The sequence below is a fragment of the Ranitomeya variabilis genome, chromosome 4 (genome assembly GCF_051348905.1).
Source record: "Ranitomeya variabilis isolate aRanVar5 chromosome 4, aRanVar5.hap1, whole genome shotgun sequence".
In the NCBI taxonomy this organism is placed as follows: Eukaryota; Metazoa; Chordata; class Amphibia; order Anura; family Dendrobatidae; genus Ranitomeya; species Ranitomeya variabilis.
Window position 1 is genome coordinate 12,491,221 of NC_135235.1, and position 16,131 is coordinate 12,507,351.

At 51.5% G+C, this 16,131-nt stretch overlaps 1 protein-coding gene across 4 annotated transcripts in view; it reads left to right on the forward strand.

The window, feature by feature from the left end:
* NRAP (nebulin related anchoring protein) overlaps positions 1-16,131 on the forward strand; it is a 135,400-nt gene that overhangs the window by 84,979 nt on the left and 34,290 nt on the right. For 3 of the 4 annotated variants that reach the window (XM_077258017.1, XM_077258021.1, XM_077258019.1), the window contains 6 exons: positions 672-779; positions 2,296-2,409; positions 2,964-3,161; positions 4,835-4,939; positions 6,752-6,850; positions 7,494-7,598. In XM_077258017.1, the coding sequence (XP_077114132.1) occupies positions 672-779; positions 2,296-2,409; positions 2,964-3,161; positions 4,835-4,939; positions 6,752-6,850; positions 7,494-7,598 (729 nt within the window). The remainder of the gene's footprint in view (positions 1-671; positions 780-2,295; positions 2,410-2,963; positions 3,162-4,834; positions 4,940-6,751; positions 6,851-7,493; positions 7,599-16,131) is intronic. The other variant, XM_077258020.1, reaches the window with a different exon arrangement.

The following is a 16,131-nucleotide window of genomic DNA, read 5'->3' on the forward strand; positions in this document are numbered from 1 at the left end:
GTGTGTTAGTAGGCGGGGTTAGCAGGACTCTTAGGCTTTGTGTGTTAGTAGGCGGGGTTAGCAGGGCTCTTAGGCTTTGTGTGTTAGTAGGCGGGGTTAGCAGGACTCTTAGGCTTTGTGTGTTAGCAGGCAGGGTTAGCAGGACTCTTAGGCTTTCTCTATTAGTAGACGAGGTTAGCAGGACACCCAGGCTTTCTCTATTAGTTGGCGGAGTTAGCAGGACTCTTATGCTTTTTCTATTAGTAGGTGGGGTTAGCAGGACTCTCAGGCTTTCTCTATTAGTAGGTGGGGTTAGCAAGACTCTCAGGCTTTCTCTATTAATAGGCAGAGTTAGCAGGACTCATGCTTTTTCTATTAGTAGGTGGGGTTAGCAGGACTCTCAGGCTTTCTCTATTAGTAGGCTGGGTTAGCAGGACTCTCAGGCTTTCTTTATTAGTAGGCGGGGTTAGCAGGACTCTCAGGCTTTTTCTATGACATATTTTGCATCCACATAGAAGCAGTTGAATCTCTTTGCTTCCAACAATAATTCACAGCAGCTGATTGTAGGAAAACTGAGATACAAGGTGCGGACAGTGTCCGGTGTGAATTCACTTTATATCTTGCAGTACCTATTAAACCTTCCTGCACATATAGACCCCAATGTATAAATGCATTCATTTCCCTTCCTACAGACGAAATACAAAGAGTCTTGGAGTCGACTGCGCGACGGCGGATACAAGCTGAAGCTGGACGCCATCCCATTCCAGGCTGCAAAGTCATCAGGGGAGATTATCAGCGATGTAAGCGATTTGTGTCACATCCCAGTCTGTAGTGTTATAGAACTGGACGTTTTCTATGGGATTTTCTGTCACTTGCCTGTGGTGTTTTATTGATCTGTAGCATTGTCATTGCCATCACTCTCGTAATGTTCTCTATGGGACGCTGATAACCTGACTCCATTTCTAAAATGACTTGTCTGCAGAAATTTCTCACACAGCGAGCAGTGACATCAGTAAGGTGAGCGGAGTTCATCTATGAACTCATCTATGAACTCCAGTAACCTCACTGACGTCAGCGCTCAGCACTGAAGCTACATTCGCACGCAGCTCAGTGAGGTGAGCGGAGTTATATAGGAGTCATCTATGAACTCCAGTCACCTCACTGACGTCAGCGCTCAGCACTGAAGCTACATTCGCACGCAGCTCAGTGAGGTGAGCGGAGTTATATAGGAGTCATCTATGAACTCCAGTCACCTCACTGACGTCAGCGCTCAGCACTGAAGCTACATTCGCACGCAGCTCAGTGTCTGCTGGATGCCAGGCGGAGTGGTTGCGTTTTATGTGACCGCTCAGCAAAGCATCTAGATGTCGCTGAGTTGAGTTCGTCGCAGGACAAAAGGATTATCAGCGGACAGGTGAGGTTTTCTTTTTCTTATATTTTTCTTTGGATATTAATAAATGGGTTAAATAGGGTCGGTGAGTTTTGACTAAGGAGTTAGTAATGGGGGTGTCTTATAGACGCCTCTCCATTACTAACCCCTGTGCTTGATGTAATCTGACGTTACAAAGGTGACATCAACCCCAAATAACATTACCCCACTTGCCACCACACCAGGGCAAGTGGGAAGAGCGGAGCCTAAGAGACAGAAAAGGTGCATCTAATGGATGTTCTATTTCTAGGGAAGCTCAGGGCTGATGTTATTAGTCTGGGAGGGGGCCAGTAGCCATAGCCCCTTCTTAGGCTATTACTATCAGTCCGCAGCTACCTGCCTAGCTTTTACTGGTTATTAATTATAGGGCGGACCCCACGTCATTTTTTTTGGTGTGGTCACACCCTTGTTAATAACCAGTAAAGGCTAAGAATACAGTTGTGAGCTGATATTAATAGTCTGGGAAGCTCCGTGTTTATTACCCCCTTCCCAAGCTATAAACATCAGCCCCAAGCTATCAGCTTTCCCTCAGCTGGCTAAGAATAACCCCACGACATTGTTTTTCTTATTTATTATATGATGACATCTATCTATATCTGCATATAACATTGTTTTATTAGTTAATAGCTTGAAATGACATTGAGATATACTGTGTGTAAAAATTGCATACATATTGTATAAGCATGCTGCATGGGTGCTAGGTGAGGGAAATAACGCACACTCACATAGCACACACATTTCATATGGATGCCAGCGAGACCAGGAGAGAAATAATCGCACGACGCCCCAATGTTTCTGGCTGGGAATCTCGGCTACTTTTTATACGCAGATGTGAGCGATAACGTAGCGTTATAATCGCCCGCCGGTGTCCATCTTTGTCTTTACAGCATAAATATAAGGAGGAGTTTGAAAAATCTAAAGGGAAAATGATCAGTCTGCGTCGCCTGGAGGACGACCTGAACCTGTCCCATTCTGTACACGCCTCGTCCCTGCTCAGCGAGGTAAGAGGTCAGGTGTGGGGCCCTCCTCAACATGGGGCCCCAGATTTCCTCAAGTCTACCCTTATTACAGCTGCTTGTTTCTGGAAAGTCTCTTTCCCGCTATCACTGGATTACAATCCAGCTTTCCCTGTATTCAGGAGGTGATAGGACTAGGACTGAGCCGTCAATCAGGAGTCTGGGAAAGTTGGGTGGTGATCGCTGTGGGAACCTTAATTTCAGCTAAATGAAGACTGAACTTGTGTCCTCTTGATAGAAGAGGGGAGTCCGGGGTGAATTCCTGCAATCCAGGCTGTTATTCCAGTGCTGTCTAGCGCCCCCCAGTGTGAGTGTGCTGCATAACAGGCGCATTCATCCCAACAGTCCTTAGCTTTCACCTCATCACTATCTCTGCTTGCTGAAAACTCACCCTGATCAGATCCTACTGACCCAATCGTCTGTGCACTGTCACAAGACCTGCAGTCAATGGAAAGTTTCCACTCACTGACAGCAAGCAGAAAAGATATTCCATCAGAAGATTGCAGCACTGGTAATTTCATGACCTTGTGAATCCTCAGGCCCAGTACAAGAAAGGCTTCCGGGAGAGCAAGTCTCACTTCCACCTGCCCATGGACATGGTGACTTTGGTCCACGCTCGCAGGGCGCAGGCTCTGGCCAGTGACCAGGACTACAGGCATTTACTGCACCATTACACCGCACTGTCTGACGACCTCCGACTCATGACCGCCAAAAAGGCCTACGAGCTGCAAAGTGAGGTAACGCTGCAAAGGCCGATGCTGTTCTCTCATCAACGGTGGAGACCGTGTCTGCCCTTCTGGTCTATGATTCAGGCGTCTAAAAATGGCGACAGCTGCCTGAAAGTACAAGCAATAAAGCGTCAGGAGGCGATACAAGCAGTGCAACACTTTACTGGATGATGTTGATGATTGATGATCTCCTGCATGATGATGATGTTGATGATTGATGGTCTCCTGGATGATGTTGATGATTGCTGAGCTCCTGGATGATGTTGATGATTGCTGAGCTCCTGGATGATTATGATATTTGATGAGCTCCTGGATGATGTTGATGATTGATGGTCTCCTAGATTATGTTGACTGATGATTTCCTAGATGATGTTGATGATTAATGGTCTCCTGGATGATGTTGATGATTGCTGAGCTCCTGGATGATGTTGATGATTGCTGAGCTCCTGGATGATGTTGATGATTGCTGAGCTCCTGGATGATGTTGACGATTGATGATCTGCTGGATGATGTTGATGAGTGATGAGCTCCTGAATGATGACGATAATTGATGAGCTCCTGGATGATGTTGAGGATTGATGAGCTCCTGGATGATGTTGATGATTGATGGTTTCCTAGATGATGTTGACTGATGATCTCCTAGATGATATTAATGATTGATGGTCTCCTGGATGATGTTGATGATTGCTGAGCTCCTGGATGATGTTGATGATTGCTGAGCTCCTGGATGATTATGATATTTGATGAGCTCCTGGATGATATTGATGATCTGCTGGATGATGTTGATGAGTGATGAGCTCCTGAATGATGACGATAATTGATGAGCTCCTGGATGATGTTGATGATTGATGGTTTCCTAGATGATGTTGACTGATGATCTCCTAGATGATATTAATGATTGATGGTCTCCTGGATGATGTTGATGATTGCTGAGCTCCTGGATGATGTTGATGATTGCTGAGCTCCTGGATGATTATGATATTTGATGAGCTCCTGGATGATATTGATGATCTGCTGGATGATGTTGATGAGTGATGAGCTCCTGAATGATGACGATAATTGATGAGCTCCTGGATGATGTTGAGGATTGATGAGCTCCTGGATGATGTTGATGATTGATGGTTTCCTAGATGATGTTGACTGATGATCTCCTAGATGATATTAATGATTGATGGTCTCCTGGATGATGTTGATGATTGCTGAGCTCCTGGATGATGTTGATGATTGCTGAGCTCCTGGATGATTATGATATTTGATGAGCTCCTGGATGATATTGATGATCTGCTGGATGATGTTGATGAGTGATGAGCTCCTGAATGATGACGATAGTTGATGAGCTCCTGGATGATGTTGATGAATGATGAGCTCCTGGATGATGTTGAGGATTGATGATCTGCTGGATGTTTGTGAGGATCACTATTGATACGTATCAGTAAAGGCCTCAGCATACGCTAAAGTTCGTTCATGGGCGAATGGTCTTTCTTTGAAGGTACGACCTTTCACCCATCTTCTGAAAAAATCAAACATGGCCGACATTTGAAGCAATGGCTTTTTTATGATATGTCGGCTAAAACGATAATTTGTTTTTCAGTTTTTGTCCTCCGAACAATTGTTTTTGTTAAAATCATTCATGTTCCTCACTTTCGGAGCCTTAATGGCTGCTCTGCTCTTCCCCTATCTAGAACCTATACCGATCGGATCTGAACTTTATGAGAGGAGTCGGCTGCATCACCGCCGGAGCGCTGGACATCGAGGAGCGTAAGAGAGCGACAGACCTGGTCAGCGAGGTGAGGACATGGCTACCTGAGAAGGAGCAGCCGCTTGGCCTCCTCACTGGGGTTCTCCTTGTCTCCTGCAAAACATCTTCTCCATTTACTTTGCCTTTTAGTGAGATTTTAAAGGGACCCTGTCCTGTCACAAAAACACTATTAACCTGCCGATATGGGCGAATCTTCAGGTTAATATAGCTGTGCGGCCGCCGCACTGGAAGTCTGGCTACCAGAAGGAAATTAACTTTATTCCCAGCAGTCACCGGCTTTCAGTCATAGAGGTGCGGCCAGAGTGGCTTCAGTCACATCTCAGTGCATAGATATTGATGGCTGCAACCACCCCAGCACTGACTGACAGCCGGCTCAGCTGTGCATCAGTACATAGTGAGCAGCAGTTCTAACTGACCCCAGCACTGACTGACAGCCGGCTCAGCCGTGCATCAGTACATAGTGACCAGCGGCTGTAACTGTCCCCAGCATTGACTGACATCCGGCTCAGGCGTGCATCAGTACATAGTGACCGGCGGCTGTAACCGACCCCAGCACTGACTGACAGCCGGCTCAGGCGTGCATCAGTACATAGTGACCGGTGGCTGTAACTGTCCCCAGCACTGACTGACAGCCGGCTCAGCCGTGCATCAGTACATAGTGACCGGCGGCTGTAACCGTCCTCAGCACTGACTGACAGCCGGCTCAGGCGTGCATCAGTACATAGTGACCGGCGGCTGTAACCGTCCCCAGCAGTGACTGACAGCCGGCTCAGCCGTGCATCAGTACATAGTGACCAGCAGCTGTAACTGTCCCCAGCACTGACTGACAGCCGGCTCAGGCGTGCATCAGTACATAGTGACCGGCGGCTGTAACTGTCCCCAGCACTGACTGACAGCCGGCTCAGCCGTGCATCAGTACATAGTGACCGGTGGCTGTAACTGTCCCCAGCACTGACTGACAGCCGGCTCAGCCGTGCATCAGTACATAGTGACCGGCGGCTGTAACTGTCCCCAGCACTGACGCTCAGCCGTGCATCAGTACATAGTGACCGGCGGCTGTAACCGTCCCCAGCACTGACAGCCGGCTCAGCCGTGCATCAGAACATAGTGACCGGCGGCTGTAACCGTCCTCAGCACTGACTGACAGCCGGCTCAGGTGTGCATCAGCACATAGTGAGTGGCGGCTGTGACTGTCCCCAGCATTGACTGACAGCCGGCTCAGCCGTGCATCAGCACATAGTGACTGGCGGCTGTAACTGTCCTCAGCACTGACTGACAGCCAGCTCAGCCGTGCATCAGCACATAGTGAGTGGCGGATGTAACCGTCTCCAGCACTGACTGACATCCGTCTCAGCCATGCATCAGTACATAGTGACTGGCGGATGTAACCACCCCAGCACTGACTGACAGCCGGCTCAGCTGTGCATCAGTACATAGTGAGTGGTGACCATAACCGTCCCCAGCACTGACTGACAGCTGGCTCAGCCGTGCATCAGTACATAGTGAGCGGCGGCTGTAACCGTCCCCAGCACTGACTGACAGCCGCCTCAGCCATGCATCAGTACATGGTGAGCAGCAGCTGTAATTGTCCCCAGCACTGACTGACAGCCGGCTCAGCCGTGCATCAGAACATAGTGAGCGACAGCTGTAACCTTCCCCAAGGAGGGGTTGTGGATCATCTAAGGGGGCTGCCTCTTTATGGAGGCCGAGAGCATTCTTGTCTCTATGATGTGATCTCAGCAGCCTCTCCTATAACCTGTATAATCTGGGAAGTTTTGGAGGTACTGGCCCTTTAATGCTTCCAATGTTCTGATTTTCTCTTCTCCTTTCTTTCCTACAGAGTAAATACCGGCAACAACCGCAGCAGCTGAAATTCACCACGGTGGCCGACTCGCTGGACATCCTGCACGCCAAATTCAGCAACCAGATAACCAACGAGGTGAGGGACACATCACATCCTAGGCTGCATTTAAAGGGCCAGTGCAGGCTTTAAGTGATTGCTTTCTGAATGGAGGGGTGACTTCTGCGACCGCCACCGACTAAAAGGGGCCGCAGCTCTCTGTGCAGCACCGCGGCGTCATCTGAACGTGGTTTGCGCGACGCCAGTGTAGTCCAAGCGTTGAGGAGTCGCGGCGACTCTTCTCCCTGATTGCTCAGAGTCTGTCTGGTCGATACATCATCATTCATCACAGAAAACTGTTACAACTTTCCATGGTATTTTGTTTTCCATTCCTCGTTCTTTCCAAGATCTCAACTCTTATGTCTCACAGCTGCAGATGTGTTACAGTGTCTCAGTTCAGACTACACTAGTCTTGTGTGATGAAACGCGCCAGCAGCACAAATCTCTCCTGTGCTGGATGTTTTTCTGCATTGATACTTTGTAACAAAACCTCTGCTGTGTGAGGAACTAGATCCGACCCGATCTCTAACTGCAAGGAGTAAAACACAGAATATAAAGTATATACATGTAGCAGAGCTGACTCTGTGCTCCAGTGACTACAATGGGAGTCACATACCTATGGTGAGTGTACAGGCAGCAGACGTGTGCAGGACACTCGATGATACAAAGTTTTCATATACAGCGACTGTACAAGGCGGCCGGCGAGGAAATCCTGCACCACTACACGACCGTCCTGGGGCTCCCGGAGCATCTGCGAGCCAAGCTCAACGCGGCCAACATCAGCGACGTAAGTGCCGAGTTATCTCTAAGTGTTCTTACATAGGACTGCAGGTGACATCTGCTACATTATCTGTACTCAGAGAGTTATCACTGTGTTATCTGTGGTGTTACATAGGACTGCAGGTGACATCTGCTACATTATCTGTACTCAGAGAGTTATCACTGTGTTATCTGTGGTGTTACATAGGACTGCAGGTGACATCTACTACATTATCTGTACTCAGGGAGTTATCACTGTGTTATCTGTGGTGTTACATAGGACTGCAGGTGACATCTACTACATTATCTGTTCTCAGAGAGTTATCACTGTGTTATCTGTGGTGTTACATAGGACTGCAGGTGACATCTACTACATCATCTGTACTCAGAGAGATATTACTGTGTTATCTGTGGTGTTACATAGGACTGCAGGTGACATCTACTACATTATCTGTACTCAGGGAGTTATCACTGTGTTATCTGTGGTGTTACATAGGACTGCAGGTGACATCTACTACATTATCTGTACTCAGAGAGTTATCACTGTGTTATCTGTGGTGTTACATAGGACTGCAGGTGATATATACTATATTATCTGTACTCAGTTATCACTGTGTTATCTGTGGTGTTACATAGGACTGCAGGTGATATATACTATATTATCTGTACTCAGTTATCACTGTGTCATCTATGGTGTTACATAGGACTGCAGGTGACATTTACTACATGATCTGTACTCAGAGCGTTATCACTGTGTTATCTGTGGTGTTACATAGGACTGCAGGTGACATCTACTACATTATTTGTACTCAGAGAGCGATCACTGTGTTATCTGTGGTGTTACATAGGACTGCAGGTGACATCTACTACATGATCTGTACTCAGAGAGTTATCACTGTGTTATTTGTGGTGTTACATAGGACTGCAGGTGACATCTACTACATTATCTGTACTCAGAGAGGTATCACTGTGTTATCTGTGGTGTTACATAGGACTGCAGGTGACATCTACTACATTATCTGTACTCAGAGAGTTATCACTGTTATCTGTGGTGTTACATAGGACTGCAGGTGACATCTACTACATTATCTGTACTCAGAGAGTTATCACTGTGTTATCTGTGGTGTTACATAGGACTGCAGGTGACATCTACTACATTATCTGTACTCGGAGAGTCATCACTGTGTTATCTGTGGTGTTACATAGGACTGCAGGTGACATCTACTACATTATCTGTAGTCAGAGTTATCACTTATCTGTGGTGTTACACAGGACTGAGTGTGGAGGACAGGTGCGCACAATCAGTCACACCCTGCTAGGAGCAGCACCTGTCTTGTGAGCTCCAGGACTTCCAGCAGGAGGCCCAGAGTCTGCCTCTCTTCTCCCCAGGGAGAGGCAGGCTTCCTGGGAGGCCGACATGGCTTCCCAGGCTTCTGTTCCCCGGTCTGTGCCGGCGGGGGACAGAGAGCAGCAGCAGCAGCAACCGGCCCAAGAGGGACTGAGGAGGTCAGGACGGGTGAAGAAAACCTTACCCACCTACTCCAACCCTGAGACGGCTCATCGTCCGCCCAGAGAGGGAGACAGGGGCACCCCAGGCCCCAGGAAGGAGAGCCCAGGAACATCCTGGGGGGAGAGGAGCTCCGGCGAGTCCACGAGTACCTTCTCCTCCCGAGTGGTCGCCATGCTACGTGAGTATGAGGACGCCGGCAAAGTACTGACCGGGCTGAAGGAGGAGCTGCGGGAGGCTCGGATCCTGAATACCCGAGCCTCTAACAAGGAGAAACCCGTGACCTCCCAGAGGTTCAGAGCCCTCAGAGATGAGGTGGCCCGGTTAGTGCTCCTCCGGGAGGGGATTGAGAAAAGCGCAGGTCCCTTCCTGGAGAGGTTTAGGAACCAGCGGCGGTTCTCAGAAATGAAGGGGTTAAATACCTCAGGAGAACCGCCAGCCGGCGTCCTAAGCGACGAGGAGGAGGAGGAGGACGATGTGGTTGTGACTGGAGTCCTACAAGCTGGAACCAGCCGGGAGAGTGAGTCGCAGAGCCGACAACAGGGAAGCGGCCTCCCGGCACGGCAGAGGACTCCGACAGCACAGGCTGGAGTGTCAGCGGAGGAAGAGGAGGAGGGCGGTCTGCTACAGGAGATCAGACAGCTGGAGTCTCCAGTGAACCTGGACCGCTTCTCCTTTGGTGAGGACGAGCCAGCAGAGGAAACCAAGAAGAGGAAGAAGAAGACGACGGAGACCGCACGGGAGGTGGTGAGTTACAAATATGTACCGATGGATGATGTTACACCTACCACCTCCTGTGTAAACCCCACCAAACCTAAACGCACGGGCTCTGCAGTGGGTCTGGGGCATAGGCAAGGTGGGGAGAGGAGGAGGACGTCCGGCGGTGCTGCCGTCTGTGCGGGGAACAGTGCAGGGGGCGAGGCTGTGGAGGTACTCACGGCGCCGGACATAGGGGACCCCGAGGAGTTTCCCTCCCTGCCCTCTGCGGCTAAGCCGGTTATCACCGGGGCTGAGGGGGGTGAGGTGGGTGTCCACGCCGTTGCGAAAGGGGGACGGTGTGGGCAGACTCCATCCCTGCTCACTACGGCTGAGCCGGCCGACGCCGGGGCTGTGGGGGGCAGGTCCGAGGAACATGGTGCGGCGAAAGGAGGGCGCACTGTTGTGACAGGGGCGCAGTGCGCCTTAAAGGAGAACAGGCACGCAGCTGTGACAGGAGAGCAGCGTGTCCAAAAAGGACAGAAAAAGGATAAATCATCTGCAGGGAACAAGAGGCGCCCTGCTGTGACAGGGGGACAGAGTGCTCCAGCACCCCAGCATGACACCAGGACCGCGAAGTCTGTGGGTGCGGGGCAGGCGGCGCCCCCCAACGAGCAGCGGGCCCAAAATAATAAAGTGCAAACTGCTGCAGTGGGGGGGCAAGGCGCTCCAAGGACACAACAGAGAGTCAGCACCAATCAAGGGAAATCGAGTGTGGTGCTGCACCCCTCCCCCGGTCCGGCAGGTGTGAGTGCAGAGAAGCTAGCAGACACAAGTGAGGAAGGAATGGATGTGACTGTGGCAGGTGCAGAGAACACTGGGACAAATGGTGGTGACAATACAGGTAATAAAATGACGGGAAGTGGTGGCAGTGGTAAGGGGAATGAAAGGAGCTGTGCAGGAAATGATGGTAGTAGTGGAGTGAATGATGGGAGTAGTGGTGGAGTGAATGGTGGGAATAGTGGTGGAATGAATGATGGGAGCAGTGGTGGAGTAAATGATGGGAGTAGTGATGTTGCAAATGATGGGAGTAGTAGTGGAGTGAATGGTGGGAGTAGTGATGTTGCAAATGATGGGAGTAGTGGAGGAGTGAATGAGGAGAGCATTACTGGTGTTGGTGGAGGGGAAGCAGGTAGTGGTCCCGCTGCCCCCCCAGCGGTGGCGGGGGCTTCAGCCCCAAGCTATTCAGCAGCTGTCACTGCTGGGGGTAGTAGTGCGCCCTTGTCTGGTGACCCTGAGGATGGTGACTTGCAACAGCGCTTCCTGGACGCCCTGAGGAGAGGGGAGAGTTCCATCAATGTAGAGGGGAGGGAGGTTGATCTGTCTTTCTGGATAGAGAGACACGGTCTTTCCGCCTTCCGAGATAGAGGGGCAGAGACTGTCTGGTCTCTGCCGACACCAGGGCAGAGGAGCAACCGTAGGAACGTGGCCCGTCTCCAGTGGGTAAGCAAGGATGCCTGTCCTGATCGGTCAAAGGTTGCTGAGCTCCTGCTGGGGATGGGCTTCGTGGCATATGACATCTTCGCCTTGATCCATCCCTATGGGACCTCCTACTTCGATGTCAGCTTCGTGAGACCGGAGGGCCTTGAGCTTTTCTGGTCTCGCCATGAGCTGGCTCGGGGTCGCCCCGAATGGCAGGGTTTCCTCGCTGTGGCAATATCCCGCCAGAACTCAGTCAGGAAGGTGACCGTTTTGACCAGTAACGAGTCACTTTCCTGTGTCGACATCTCCACCTGGGTTGGACGATACGGCGACATCGTCGGTATTCCCGAGAAGACCCTCGATGAGCATGGTATCTGGTCAGGAGCCTGGACCTTCATGGTGAAATTGAAGGTTTCAGGAAACACCGTTACCCATATCCCTTCCTCAACATTTTTGGGGAGGGACAGGATCTTGATTTTCTACCGGGGGCAGCCTAAGGTCTGTCACAGGTGCGGCAGCCCCACACACTTCAGTGCGCAGTGTACCACCCAGAAATGCGCACTGTGTGGGGACCTCGGCCATCTTGCTGCTACCTGTGGCAGGATTAGGTGTAACCTGTGTGGTGACCTCGGTCACCCGTTCAGTCGCTGTCCGCGTTCCTTTGCCAATGCGGTCCTGAAAGCGGCGAGTGCGGGACAGGCGAAAGCCGGGACTAATCTCGCCGGTGAAGGGACCAGCAGAGGCGGAGGAGGCAGGGAACCGGTGAGGAGCAGGCTGCCGCCATCCAATATCAGGCGGCAGGAGCAGCGCCATGGGAAAAGGGGGCAGGGAGTAATGACCCTAAACTCTGACCCGGGTGCTCCACTTGCAGCTGAGGATCCTAAAGACAGCGAATTGAGCGAGGAAGTCAAGAGACTTGAAAGAGAGGAGCAAAAGGACGCCATGTCTGCCCAGGAACCTTCATCCGGTGACAGTCTGGATGAGGGAGAGGGGGAGTGGTCACAGCAAAAGAAAAAGGGTAACAGGAAAACAACTAAGGATAAGAGGGGGTCCGGGCCTCGAGCCTCCTCCTCGGAGTGCGACCCCTCTGACTCCGTAGCCCTGATCCAGGTGCCATTGGAAGGTCCAGCCGCCCCCCCTCTGGTGGATCTCTCTAACCGGTTCCGGGCCCTCCAGGACTCCCCTCCAGAGGGGGGCGATGGGGACCCGGGGCCGGAGGTTGCGGACGGGGTTGTTGGGGCTCAGGAGGTCGCTGGGTCTTCTTCTCAGGGGGCAAATACAAAGCCTTCTGGGGGGGGGACTACCTCGGGACCACCAGACAAGGGCCAGAGTGTATGTAAGGAGAGAATGGATGAGTCAGTTTGTCTTAAGCGCACTAAAAACTCATCATTGTCAGAGGAAGAGGGTGAAACTGTTGGGGGTGGGAAGAAAAAGGCTATCTAATTCAATCAATCATGATGGCGGCACCCACCCCGTTGACGCTGGCAACCATTAATGTTGCCAGCATAAAGTCAGAAGCGGCAAGGTACACGGCCTTTCATTTTCTCGGCCAACTTGACGCCGACATTTTGTTTTTGCAGGAGACCAGGTTGACCGACCTATTAACCATGCATAAAGCAAGGCGGGAGTGGAGGCACGGGCCCTCCTACTGGTCTCTCGCGGCCGAGCCGTATAGCGGGGTGGCGGTCCTTTTTAAGACCGCAGCGGTTGAATGCAGACGATTGATCGAGTTAGAAATGGGGAGATGCTTGATCCTAGATGTCTCCATGGGGGGACAGGAGCTTCGGCTCATTAACATCTACGGTCCCCAGTCCAAGTGGGACCGCAAGTGTCTCTTCATGAAGATCAAACCTTACTTATTTTCGAGTCGGCAGGTGGTCTTTGGAGGGGATTTCAACAATGTCACGAGACCCTGTGATAGAGGAGGTTCCGTAGACCGGCTGGCTTACGATTGCGTCGCGCTAAATAGGATAGTAAGTGAGGCACGCCTGGTGGATGTCCACATCCGGCACAACACAGGCCACGCGGGGTTCACCTATTTTAGAGGTAGTCAGTGCAGGTCTAGGATAGACAGGTTTTATTTGAAGGAGGAGGCCGTTTCCTCGCCGTTGTCGGTTGTGGAGGTGGAATTCTCCGATCACTGTTTGATTATGTTTTCTCTGAGCGTTACAGAGACTCCTCGGATGGGAAGAGGTTATTGGAAGCTGAATTCGTCACTCCTTGAGGAAGAAGCTGTAAGACGGTCCTTTGAGGAATTTCTTCAGAGCCAGGTACCGCTGCTGGGCCTAAGTAACACTAAGTCGGAGTGGTGGGAGATGTTCAAACATCGGGTGGCGAGATTCTTCCGGCAACTCTCGAACCTCAGAAGCCTGAACAGGGATCGCCTGTATCAGAGCCTGAGGAGGAAACTCGAGCAACTTGTCTCGACTGGGGGTAGCCGCGAGGCGATCTCCAGTGTGAAATCCTTGCTAAAGAGGTGTCAGTACGATAGGCACGCATCTTTGGTTTTTGAGAGGGACTACGGGAAGTACTACTCGCCCGACCCCTACAGAAGCTGCAAGATGTCAGTGAATAGTAAGATAGTGACGGGGCTGATGGACAGTACGGGATCCCTGAGAAGGTCCAGATCAGGGATCTTGGAGGTCGTCAGTTCATACTACTCGCACCTCTTGGGAAGGAAGGAACTGGATCGTGACAGGATGTCGGCTTTCCTGGCTGAAGCTGTTCCTGAGCCAGGGGCTGACCTCTCGCTGGGCGGTTTGGCAGAAGCGATCAAAGAAGAGGAAGTGAGACTGGCGATCGATGGGCTCCGGCCCAAAAAATCGCCAGGTCCGGATGGCTTAACATCCGAGTTCTTTAAGACCTTTAGGGACTCCTTGGTCCCCCTCTTGACTCAGGTGTTTAATGAGTGTCTCTCCTCGGGCACTCTGCCGAGATCATTAAGGAGGTCGGCTCTGATCATTTTGTCAAAGGGTAAGGATCCATCACGCATTGAGAATTGGCGTCCCATATCACTTCTCAATGTGGACAGGAAGGTTTTGGCTAAGATACTCTTCAACAGGCTGGTGAAATTTGCGCCGCGGCTCCTTTCGGAGGCCCAGCACTGTTGCGTTCCTGGCCGTAGCACTTTCAGTGCTGTTCTGGGTGTCCGAGAGGCCGTGGAGCAAGGCAGGGCGGGCCTTTGGAAGGGGTTCTTGCTGACCCTGGATCAGGCAAAAGCCTTTGATCGGGTTGACCACGAGTACCTCTGGTCCACTCTTTTGAGGTATGGTCTGCCTGGAGGGTTTGTGGACTGGCTTAAGACCTTGTACGCAGGGGCTGAGACTTTCCCTCTGGTAAACGGGTGGATTGGACAACCTTTCGGGGTAGAGTCCGGTGTCCGCCAGGGCTGCCCTCTTAGCCCTTTGCTTTACGCGTTTGCGATCGATCCCTTCCTCAGAAGGGTCGATTGTGGGCCGTTGGCGGGGGTGGGGATGGGCGGGGTGGCGCCGGAGGCTATCCTGAGGGTAGTGGCCTACGCGGATGACGTCACGGTCTTTGTTTCTTCGCAAGAGGAGGCGATGGTGGTGATGTCAGAAGTGGAGAGCTACTCGGAGGCATCCGGGTCCAAGGTCAACCAGGACAAGTGTGAGAGTCTCTGGCTGGGAGGCGGGGATCCCGCGTTTGATCTTCCGGACACCCTCCCCGAACCCCAAGAACATGCCAAAGTCCTAGGCATCGAATTTGGCCAGGGTGATTACCCCACGAAAAACTGGGAAGGCAGAATCAAAGGTGTCGCCCAAAGAGTGGACCAATGGAAGGGTTGGTCTTTGACCCTGAGGGAAAGGGTTGACCTGTGCAAAGCTTTCCTGCTCCCCTTGCTAATCTACCTGGGCAGCGTCTGTGTCTTACCAGAGCCTCTCTGGACACGGGTCTACAGTCTGTTCTTCCAGATGTTATGGGGGAATAGACTGAATCTAGTCAAACGGGAGGTCACTTACCGCACGAGGAGACTAGGGGGGTTGAATATGGTAAACCCCGTGGTGTTCCTAGTGAACACCTTTTTGAAAGTTAACGTGGCAAACCTCTGGAAAGAGAGGGCTCCTCCGTGGGTATTCTCCTGCAAGGGATGGTTTCAGCCTTTCTTCCAGGAATGGGAGACAGGGGGAAGATTGAAGGATCTCCGCACACCGCACGGGCATCTCCCGGCTTATGTTACCCCGGTTCTGAAAATGATGCGCCGGTGGGGTCTGGGAATGTGGGAAGTGAGGTCCCTCCCGAGGAAACTCCTCGACATGCGGGTCTTGCTTTCGCATTTTCAGAAACCATTGGTCCTCAAGGACTGCCCAAGTCGGGATCTAGAGGTTGGGTTAAGTTTGCTAAATTCTAGCAGGATCCCCAAGAAGTATTGGGACTTGACTTGGCGCTGCTTCCAAGGTAAGTTGTATGTGAAGGACAATTTGAAGCACAGGAGCTCCGTGGACAGGAATTGTCCCCGTGAGGCTTGCGCTACCATGCTGGAAAGCATGGAGCACTTCCTGCTTCATTGTCCTTTTAATACAGAGGTGTACAACAGGCTGGGCGCTTCCATTGGTTGGCCGCGGCTGGCCACTCTGTCCTATGCCGAGTGGGCCTATGGAGCGTTCAGAGACCTCGGGAGAAGGGACCGAGCCACTTTATTCTTAGTCAGCGCAGTGGTCAGGTACTTCACGTGGAACGCACGAGTTTTAGTTTCGACGCAGCATAAAATCCTCCGTGTAGATGAAGTTTGTAGCAGCATCCTAGGTGCCCTGGTGAAGGTGCGTTCTCTGGAGTGCGAAAGACTGGGTGCCCGGAGGGCGGCCCATCTCTGGAGGGGTTTCTCCTTCGGGGTGCCTTAGTCCGTTAGCGCTCCTAT